Genomic DNA, 11,447 nt, shown 5'->3' on the forward strand with positions numbered 1-11,447 from the left:
TGACGAAGGGGATAATCTCCGACAGCTTGTGATTTTAAAATAAAATTGTTGGACTATAACCTGGTGTTGTAAGATTCCTTACTTTTGTTTTGTAGTAGCTAAATCTTAAGAGGATTACCCATGGGGAATTCAGATCCATAGCTGCAGAGCCATGCTGTGTTGTACTCTACAAGAATCGCAAAATATCTTTGAGGACTCACTGGACAAACAAAATTATCATCCTTAGCATCCTTCTAAAAATGTTTGAGAAATCCTGTTATTCAGGTTGTCAATTTTGGATGTGACCATTTTATCCTCCAAGATTCTTAGATGTGCATCGTTAGCTAGAAAGGTCCTTAATATCTGCAGCAAAAGTAGCTTTAATTGTAGCAAATCCTGCCAAAATAACTGCTGTACCAACTGTTAGGTGATTTCACCTTTAGAGCACAGAACTGCGAGATCTTTCAAGGAAATAACACTTTATATATTTGGATTCAAGAAAGAGAGAAACATTTTAGCACTACCGATATTTATTTAGAGTACTGAATATTAGAACTTCAGATTTATCAGGGTACTTATTTAAATGAACAAGGGCAGATTCAAGCTGATGACAGTCTTGTTCTGAAATACCTTTACAATTTGATAGCCAGTCACACCATGGGAAGGAAAACAAAACTCACCAAGATTGGAGGAAAAAAAGTAGATTTGGCACTTCAACCTAAAAAAAAATCCCCACCTCAACATCCAAGTCTGAGAGTACATAAAGCCTCATAAAAACAGCCCCAGAAAAAGCACAACTGATCATGTTTCTCCTAAAAATATCAAATAAAATCCAAACCACAAACATTGCAACAGAAAAGTACCTCTGGGCATACAACTCATCAAGTGCAAAAAGTATGTGCTTTATACAGCCCAGACTGGCACTTATGAATCAAAGCACTTTGTCATTTCAAAACGTAGATTCAGCCTTTCCCCAGAGGGAGACTGGACTTTTTTTTTCCATCACAGAGGCTATTTGTCGTCCAACATTCCCTTTTACATTAGTAAATCGCAATTGGTTTTAGATAGATATTTTATCAATTATCAATGTAATAGAGTGAACAAACAAAATAAGGTTAAGTGCAGTAGGGAAAGCTCACCTTTAAAGCAGCAGTGGCCCCACAATCAACATCTTAAAATACTCCCCAAGACATCTTCCACCTTCCAAATTCAAGTTACAATAATGTGACATCTGTCCTATAGAGCCAGAATCACTGGATGGGACTATGTTCAGCTCCAAAGTATGATCATAGCTCTGTAATTAATGGAAATTGACAATAGCATATTGTCAAGTGAAAGTCATTTGAGGAACTCTAATAAGATGTGATGAGATTCTGATCTCAGCCAAGGGTATAGCATGGGCCAAAGAACACAAACGTAAAGGGGAGAAGGAAAGGTTCACTCCAAGCCACTGGGCCTTGAAGCTTCAGAAAAGGCCTGGAGGCAAACCACCTTCCCACCTCTTCGAGTAAAGACTAGTACATGATGCGAAAGACAAAAGCTGGCAAAAAAAAAGGGGGAATAAATTCAATTTAAAAATAATGTGCGGCAATGCAACTTTTTTGTACAAATAATGTACAGCAATCATTAGCTTTGCAAGACCAGACGACAAATATCCTCGCAAGTCAGTGATACTAACACAACTTGACTACAAGTTCTGTTCCGGCTCACAAATCTGCTTAAATTAGAATTGGTTACAGATCAATTAAATTTCACAAACCCTTTAACAAACAAAACTGAGAAAAACAGGCCCCTCTCCCAAGGGAGGCACTCCTGTTTGAAACTCATTCTACCTCCAGTTCCCTCCCACAAACTGGAGTTGTATGAACCCACCATTTCTACAATACTGTCCAAAACGACGTGGACTTGAAAATTGTTATATAATTTCCTCTTTCATTACTGAATAATATTATTTGTTGATGTTTTTCCCTTAAATTTCAGCACTTTACTGAGCACAAGGTTGCAATTTAGGGCAGAGACCAGTGGAACAGCAACTTGTACTCCTAGCCATGACCATATTGTTTACCTTGAAGAGTTGTCAGTCAGCTAACACAAACTACATCATCTGCAACTATAAAATGACATTTAGTTTCAAACAAAAAATCTGTGGGTTCGTACATCTCCAAGTGTAGTCTAGCTTCTACATAAACAAAATATACCTTGAAGTGACATCAGCTATTTTCAATTCAAACCTAAAATAAATACTTTTCAATGACACAAAAACCTAGTTAGCTGATGAAGGAAGTCTTGAACAGAAACTGACTGGCACTATAGGCTTAGAAACACGTAAAATCTCATGTCTGGACACTGAGGCTAGACTGCTTCTTTTTTTGGAAAGTGACTGATTTTATTCAGTCACAGTTGCTTTAGCCAATACTGCAACTGTGTAGGTGTAAAATATATGCAACTATGACAGCTGTTAGTCTATACCATAATTGCATTTCAAGCTTGTCAACTTACAGAATTAAAAAACTTCATGCAACAAGTAAATATTTTACTGGTAAAAGAAAGTAAAAGTCAGAAAATATTGGATTATGGTAAAACAAATTGAAGCTGTCCAACAAAGAGGACATTTCGTTTTTTTACATTGCAACAAAGCAATAACGGCAAGCTATAAAACTGCAATATAATGGCTATAATAAAACTACCGATACACAGCAATACAATTTAGTGTTGCCAACAGGAAATTCAACAAAACTTCTTCCATCACCAAAAATCACCCGGTTCAAACTTCACTAACAACTAAAATTAATGAGTGCCACATTTCTCTTGTAGGGCCCTAATCCTACATTTTACAGATCAAGATTAGGGCAGGTGATTTGTTAGCGTTCAGAAACCAGCATTTTCATAGTTTCTAGGACTTGATATGCAAAATTGTAGTACCCAGGCAGCAACTCACACTACACATGGTAAGTGCAGAAATTCACGGGATTTGTTGCGTGATGTCAGCTGCGTCAAATCACTTGCCCTAATCAAGATCCGGGTCTCACAGGATTGCTTAAGTCCATTTGATGGAATACAAGTTGCATTTATAACACACAAAAGGTGCAATTTGTCGATACGTTTGGCACAGAAGTCTTTAGCCTCCTGTACTATTAGTGCTCTTAAAGAACAAGCCTAGTGCTATGCTCTCATGTCCACTTCAGTAACACTAAGTTTCAGCAACAATGCTTAAGTGCTGACTGTCATCTACAACTGAGAGAACTAACTCCGGTTAGATCAGATGTTACTATCTTCCAATAACCATTCAAAAGGAGAAAAACTGATTTCAAATACTTTCACCTAGCTGAAACCAAGTCCAATCACCCATTTTTCCAAATTCAAACTAACTTAAGTTTCTCATGTTAGGCTATTGTAAATTAGGAGTGCAGTAAGCTAGCTCAGTGGTACTTTAAAGACAATGCTTCATCCTACAGTATGACAATACTTGATCCATGTCATGTATATTTTAAAGCTACTGTCTGATGGTGTTTTTAAAGTCTCTGAAACATACTTACTGGCTACTGTAACTATGGTTAATACAAGAACATGTTTTAAAGTGGTTCCCATTTAATTGATTTCTCGCTTCCAATTCCTACACTACGTGGAGAGTTTATTCCAACTAAGCCAAAGCTGCCTATTACACAAGGGTGGGGTGTACTTACTCATTCTGGATAATGGGAGGGAAAAAAAATCACTGTATAGTATAGTAGTGGTTCTCAAATAGAAGAGCTTGCTGAATATGATATCAGTAGCATTTTAAAGGATTACTGGAAAGAAAAAAAAGTTATGGAACACAGCAGCTTTACTAATAGACTTAATCCTATAGTTCTGTTCTATGACCTAAGATTTTTAAAAAAGACTGAACGCTGGAAACCTGAAACACAAACAAAAAATGATGGGAATACACAGCAAGTTAGTTAGCATCAGAAAGAGAAAGGTTAAGGTGTCTTCCTGTAACAGTTTTTAAGTAAAGTGTTCCACCTGAAACGTTAACCACTTTTTCCTCTTTCAGATACTAACTGACTCGTTGTGCTTTTGATTTTAGTCGACATGTTGACAGTGAAAAGTGTATACTGAAGCTTAACGAAAGCAAGATCTCCAAGGTAGATCTCAGAAAACCACTGCTCATCTTACATTCCATCAAACAGTGCGAATTTTGCACTATAAATGCAAGTTGAATATTCCTGCTACACCTAGAATTCAGCACCTGCAGGCTCTCAATTCCTGCCCTACATTATCTGATCCTTCAAAGCTTTGCAATATTTACAAAACTAAAACTTTACATCAACAAACCTCTTCCAGACAAAAAGTGCATAACACTTGTGCTCCTTTAAGCAAGGGCAACAACATTCATCATTTTAAGTTCTACATAATAGCAGCCTATTAAAAGCAAAATATAAGGTGCATTCCTTGTCTAATGGACTAATAGAACACTAGTCCACAGACAGTTCAGTTTCATAAAATACACGCATTGCATCGCATTTACTGGCGCAACTGTGCTTCGGTTAAGTTCGCCAGCTCGATGAGAGCCAGAGCGCCGTGTAGTCGCTCCCGTTGCTCCTGCAAACGCCGGCGTGCTGCAGCATGTGGCCCATTTTTCTCTTCCTCCTCATCTTCGTCAGACTGGATGAACTCCATAGGATCCTGCTGCTCCTGGTCAGCCTTCTGTCCAGTGTTCTTCACAGGAGGTGTGCGCTGTTCTCGGGTCTCCCAGTACCTGCGGGTAGACAGAACTCGTTAACTCAGCAGTCCCAGTTTAAGATACTCTCCACCAATTGGAATTAAATCACTTTGGAAGGTCTAGTCATATAAAAATACTTCAAAATAAGCAGAAAAATCTCAATTAAAGATGAGTTTCCCTAATACATTTAGGGCATGCTGTCCCCAGGCAAAGCTGAGACAACCCAATTTTCTAGAAAGAGGGTAAACTTAAAGATGCCACATGAAGTAAAACTGCCACTATAAACATGCACTCTGCACTGATGTTAACTATGGTAGAATGCAATATTAAGTGCTTTCTGCAGGCTTCCCTCATCCTGTTACACAAATGTAAACAATTTTACAACACCAAGTTATAGTCCAGCAATTTTATTTTAAATTCACAAGCTTTCGGAGGCTTCCTCCTTCGTCAGGTGAACGATGTGAAAATGACGTTCACCTGACGAAGGAGGAAGCCTCCGAAAGCTTGTGAATTTAAAATAAAATTGCTGGCCTATAACTTGGTGTTGTAAAATTGTTTACAATTGTCAACCCCAGTCCATCACCGGCATCTCCACATCACTGTTACACAAACACATTCTTGGAGGTCTAAAATCACCATTCGGTCTCCCTGAATTCTATGCAGTAAGTTTATCACCTTGAACTTTTCTTTCAGGACCTTTACTGCCAATGGATCAGTAGTCTCCTACTCAATAGGGGATAAAGAGACACCAGCTGACAGGCCCTTTCTTTCTAGGCTAGCCTCCCTACCAGGTCTACTGAACCTGAGTGTGAAATCTAGAGGAGTAGGCAGCTAACCATGCAAACAACAAATCAAACCACCTTAAGAGCCATACTAGGAATTTTGTTCAGAAATTGTTGACATTTCATGAAACTCTGCAATGTTGCCTCCACTTGCTGTAGAAAGGGAGGCTTCATATGCACATTTACCAGATGTAAAATCCTGAAACAGCCTGACTTACAGTTCAGATGAAGTTAGCCACATTGGCATGGTTATAGTTCCTAATAGCATCGGGACCCTGCCTTATGATACATCTACACTAGTTTCTTTGGAGCTATTTTATCCTTGCACATGTATAGTTTTCCCAGATAGCTAACTTTTGGATCTTTTATATGGAGCATTAGTTCTTCATTTATATTGCTGATTTTCCATGCTCCGTGTATTGAATATCAGAGATGTCCATGGCAAATTTGGACAAAAGAGCTTCCTCTGCAACATAGCGACTAATAATTTGCTACGTCTTGGCTACAGCAGGGATAAACTGAACCACAATCTGCCAAACAGTTTTAGTAGTAGTTGGGAAAAGCAAAATCCAGAAAGCTGAAGGATGGAGATAAAGCCACAGATCCATATTCTCAGGGATACGAAGGCCTAATTTTGGCATAGTGCAATCACTATAAATCGAATTAAATACCCAGTTAGACTCATAAGCTCAGAACATGACCCTCCTTACATGCCAAGAAAATACTAAAAGGTTTATCAATGATGCCAATCTAAGCACCATGTTACACTGTAGGGAGCTTCTGTTCAAACAAGTACTGACTCCTTCTTCATACACTACTAGATCAAAGTCCAATATACAGTGGGTGGGAATCAGTAACCCATCTGTATGGCATCTAATTAATTAGACAGTGTCTAATGGGTTCCTCCTTCCTTGCCCAACCATGAACTTATCCCAAAACTCAATCCGGATGAAGATGCATGGATTTGTTAACAGGATGAACAAATGGACATTTTAGCAATAAGTAGTACTTGTGGAATATTAGTTAATAAGCTGAAAAGAAAAAAAACAAACAAACTTATTCCAGAAGATAATATTTCTACATATACTCACTTTGCAAGCCACTCTGCAACAGCCTTGTTGTCTGCAGCCTGTGTTTTGTTTGCTCCATTAGATACTTCATCTCTCCGTAAGCGTGCATAAGGATGCTTGGTACAATGGCGATTGGCATGTGTAAACCTGCTTCCACAGCCTGCACAGAAACCAGATGTTGCACCACTTTTCTCATACAAAATACACATCCCTTTAACAGGCTAAATCAGAAGAATTTACTCCCAAAACTAACCTCCCCCCCATAAAGTTGAAACAAACATGCGACATTTGCTGCATCCAATTTATATTTCATATGCAGCAGCTCTACACTCAAGAGCCAATTCTGCTGCCCCATGCCTATGACGCAGAAGGAGTGCTAAATTAGTAGATAGGCCCTGCATCAATTTCTTTCTGGCCTGCAATTCCCTGCTCTTCTGTTTCTAGTGTTTGTGCCCACATCCTGTGCTTTGCCTAGCACAATTTAGCAGTATTTGCTCTATCTTCCATGTGTGCAGATTTGAAATAGAAGCAAGGGAAACTCCATGTCACAGGAGCTCCTAAATAAACAAAGTCCTAGAGCAATTTTGCCCAGGATTGTGGAATTGCCTATCTAGTTTTCAAATGAGGCAGTGAATGTGTATACAGCAACATGTTAGCCAGTGATGCCCCCATGTTTACATTAAGCCCTCCTTATCCTAAATTATCAAATCGATTGATTCGCCACTATTAAGGGACACAAGGTGGTCAACATGCACTAAGTGAAAACCTAAGAACTCAGGTTTACTGCTGAGACATGAAAAGAGAAGTTTGATAGCTTACCAGTTTCAGAGCAAACAAAAGGCTTTTCCCCAGTGTGAAGGCGCTGGTGAGTTTTTAGTTGCCCACTCTGCACAAATGCTTTCCCACAGTTTGGATAGTCGCATAAATAAGGTCTTTCACCTAAAAGAAACCCATAGTAATAGACAGAGTTAAAAAAAAAATCCTGTTTCAGTTCCTCATAAGAAGGGAAAAAAAAGAGCAATTTTAATAGTCTTGCAGGGATGCCCCAAAAGGATATGGATTTAAAAGTGCTCTTACGGTACATTATACAACACAATATTCTTAGTGATCCTTCTTTGACCAAATTTAGAAAAAGCTTTCATAATACTTAGCCCATAGTAATTGCAAATGACAGCAAATAGCTTATCATCCAAAGTGAATACTGTGCACTAAAAAAAATGCCAAAAGGCACGGTTTCTACTTATACCCAGCTATCATTCAGTTTGATCAAAGTAAAAAAAAGTGACATTCAAGCTTATAGAGTACCACCTTGGTTTAAACATCCATCCAGTGCAATATTTTCAGTTGGTCTGGATCAGTCGCCTTTTGATGCTAGTGATTAAATTTTAGGCCGTTCCAAATAAGTGTGGAGTCAAACGGGCACAAAATAAAGAGGTCATCATAAGAAGAAATGTCCAAATTGCTTCTTGATCGACTCATGAAATAAATATTTATTACATTTTAATAATTTGATCCCCTCAAAGTGGAAATCAGTTTAGTTGCGCAAATACAACCAATAAACATTAGCCTCAACATCCAATATGTTAAGTCAACTTTGTCACACATGAAAATGTATTTATAAAAAGTCAATAATTTCCAACACAAAATATTGTCTAATTGCTGTTAGTAGCCACACTTATAAAGAAAGCTAGCCTGACATCTAATTGATCTAAGGATTAGTCCAAGAGTAGGAACGCACAGGAATTACACCATGCATTCTTTAAAGGGATATACAATTGCACTTTAGCAACAAAATATGATGATATGTGCTAAATGATACAATCCTCCATCCTCATAAAACAGCATATCCTCTGACCTACCATAAGCAGTGCCACAGGAGAACTGCCAGTGTTGAAAGAAAATGTTACATTTTCATTAAAAATGAGTTAACTTTCAACTTAGCAGGTTTACTCAGACTCATTCCTAGCACAAGTTTGGTAAATAGCAAGATCCAATGGTTTGTTACCTAACTTTGCTGCTGAGTGGCAATCTTAGCGTACAGGCAGGAATGATCAATTACTCTGGTTAATAACGAATGCAAGGTCAGGAACAAAGCAAAACGATCCAGTAGGATAAATCACTTTGGCATTTCTAATAGAGTTTAAAGTAAAACTTTTAGATAAATAATAAAATCTGCACGAAAGTCAACATGGAACAATGTGGAAGTGTTCTGCAGCGCATTCTGCTGGATTACTTTGAATTCTTTCTTCAAATTGCTACCAAGTTATGAACTGATGGTATGACAAACCACAACAATTAAAATCTTCCTTACTAGTGGAAGTCAAGACTTATCTGCAGGTTTAAGTATGTAAAAACACAAAGGTACGAGCTAAAGTGATTACCTGCACTCCATTATTTATAGCAGCAGATCACCACCACAAGTAAGGACTGCAGTATACTTCATATGCAGAAGCATGTTACTCATCAAAAGTACTTTATCTTACCAGTGTGTGTTCTTTTGTGAGCTTGTAAGGATTTCTCACGGGGAAACACTCGGTTACAAATATTGCAGCGGATTCTGCTCGACGAGTGCTCGCCCTCGTTTATCAGATCTCGGATTAGCTCTGCTCTTGGGCGGCCACGTCTTGTCCCATCCTGCAACAAGGCACCCTGATCTGGATTAAAAACTTACTCTTTTTTTTAATATCAAAAGTATGTACCAATTATCAACTTTTTGTGCAATAGTTAAGGCTGTAAACAAACTGTTCTGCTGCAACCCTCTCGCACGGGTCCCTTATTCTTTTTTTGCAAATCAATTAAAAATAAACCATTCTGAAGACTGCAAACCAAGCTGAGAAATCCACACAGGTAGTTTCTCATAGTTCAATAATGGAATGCACACTCTCTTCCCCGTAAGGGCGCATCCCACTTATCAAGCTCAGACAGTTTAACAGAGGTTGGCACGGTTGAAGGCTTTGGGGCAACCCTCACAAGTGTGAGTACGGGTACTAATGAGTTTAAAACCACACAGCTCACCAGCACAGGATATTGGCAAACATCCTACTGCTTGTCCACCCTACCCATTAACTCAAGCTTATACTCTATCTGGAGCTGAATGGGAAGAATGCCAGCCCCCAGTAACAGATCCATCCAACTGGGCCCATTAATGAGCCAGGCTCACCTGACCAATCATAGAAATTTATAGCACAGGAGGCCATTTGGCCCTTCATGTCTGTGCCAACCACCAACAGCGCCCTGGAAAATTGTGGATCTGTCTGGCTCAGATACCAAATCTGTCAAGCAGGGCTCGCTCAGTTCCAATCTTTTGTGGCCAGACACATCATCTTGGGATCAAATCAATCCCAAATTTCTCTGCCCTCCCCCCCCCCCCAAGAGGATAGTCAGTAGGTAACTGAGGAGCATTTGTTTGAGCCCTTACAAGACAGTAGGTAATAGAAACTCCTCACCAGCAATAAGGTGAACAGCACAACACAGTATAGAATGTATGAATACATTGCCATCCTCCTCCTGGCGATAGCACACCCTATTAAACTGCGGCTCCACTACTTTCAGGTGCAGAGCTTCAGCAGCAGCTTGCCTCTGCCACCCAATCGGGGCAGGTACCTAACGTTGGATATTTTGACACAAGCTCTAAATTAAATCGTACACTACATGGAATTTGAAATAAAAGCTGTAATTAAAAGTCCCTTGGGGTGCCTTGAAATCAGACCACACATTTGAATCACAGAAGCAGGCAGAGAACCAACGCCAAATATACCTGACTGTGCACCCAGACCGATCGCCCAGGAGGGGTCAGGTCTCTTTAAACAACCCAGCGGGAGGAAGCTACGTCTTTTTGGCGCGCTGGAGTGTTGACAAGCTCTCCAGGAAGTGATTTCATTCATTTTATCTCCCCCCCCCCCCCCCCCTCTCCAATTAATTAATCAGCTCCACCGGCGGCGGGAAACCAATAACACAAGAGGCTGAAATATTAACTCGGCCGATGACCGAGAGGTGAAATCAAACTCGCTGAGTTTAGCTGCAGGTTTCAGTCAGCGGTGCGGGTGTTGCAGACACCGCCCCCTTTGCACTGCCCGCCGCCGGTTTGTTTACGTCTAGACCACCCCGCAGACAGTTAGTGGGACTAAAAATGCGCGCCAACTGGAGCCAGGCAACTCAGCAACAAAAAAAACAACAGCAGCCGCCGCTCGCCGGCGCCAAAACTCGGCGATTAACTTCACAATTTTTTTTTTAAATCCCACATATCGATAGATATATATATATTTTAAAAACCTTAAAAGTCAAAACCATGAGACCGCGGATGTGAAGCTAAAAACTGAGCAACAATTTAAAATGTCTATTCTCCATCAGGTGAACACTTTTTGAGTCAAGTTCACTTTGTCAATCGGCGCCGATTTACACTAAAAGTTTCGATTTCCAACTGACCGACCTGTGAAAGATGATCCAGTTCCCGGTCCAGAGCCGCCGCTGCGGCTACAGCTGCCCCGCACTGTGGGTCTCTGCCGCCGTTGCCGGTGAACGGTGCGCCGGGGCTGAGGGTGACATTGTGCGCGTTTTCACCCCATCGCCACGGATACACCATGAAATCACTGAACCCGGGGCTGGTGGGCGTCACATCCACGCGTTTGGGTTTAATCGGGGTGGTTTTAATGACAGAGACACGTTTGGGAGAAACGCAGACGATCTGATTTTCCGCCATCGCAAGGACGATTCCCCCCCCCGCCCGCCCCCTCCCCCAGAGAGACGGGAAAATAAATAAATAAACTCGCGGTGACCGATCAGCCACTCGGACACAAACTCCCGCGTTTAAGCATTTCCCGCCCTTTCTGCAGAAACCAACCGAACGCGGCGCCGGAACCAACGACGTCACAAGGGGGTGAGTGACAGCCCCATTCATGGCGTGGAACCCCGGGC

General features: G+C 40.5%; 1 protein-coding gene across 1 annotated transcript; it reads right to left on the reverse strand.

Moving 5' to 3' along the window:
- Window positions 1-433: 433 nt before the first annotated feature.
- znf367 (zinc finger protein 367) lies at window positions 434-11,232 on the reverse strand. Its single transcript, XM_067982216.1, has 5 exons — window positions 10,963-11,232; window positions 9,017-9,167; window positions 7,353-7,472; window positions 6,555-6,693; window positions 434-4,717 (listed from the first exon to the last, which is right to left on the reverse strand). The coding sequence occupies exons 1-5, from the start codon at window positions 11,230-11,232 to the stop codon at window positions 4,483-4,485; spliced, it is 915 nt and encodes a 304-aa protein (XP_067838317.1). The 3' UTR covers window positions 434-4,482.
- Window positions 11,233-11,447: the final 215 nt, after the last annotated feature.

Source organism: Heptranchias perlo, chromosome 4, assembly GCF_035084215.1.
Source record: "Heptranchias perlo isolate sHepPer1 chromosome 4, sHepPer1.hap1, whole genome shotgun sequence".
Classification (NCBI taxonomy): Eukaryota; Metazoa; Chordata; class Chondrichthyes; order Hexanchiformes; family Hexanchidae; genus Heptranchias; species Heptranchias perlo.

Excerpts from the sequence above, each read along its gene's own strand:
- znf367 (XM_067982216.1), bottom strand. The coding sequence starts at position 11,232 with ATGGCGGAAAATCAGATCGTCTGCGTTTCTCCCAAACGTGTCTCTGTC. Across the intron at positions 9,168-10,962 it reads AACTGGATCATCTTTCACAG|GATGGGACAAGACGTGGCCG; the intron begins GTCGGTCAGTTG and ends GCCTTGTTGCAG. Across the intron at positions 4,718-6,554 it reads GTTGCAGAGTGGCTTGCAAA|GTACTGGGAGACCCGAGAAC; the intron begins GTGAGTATATGT and ends GTCTACCCGCAG.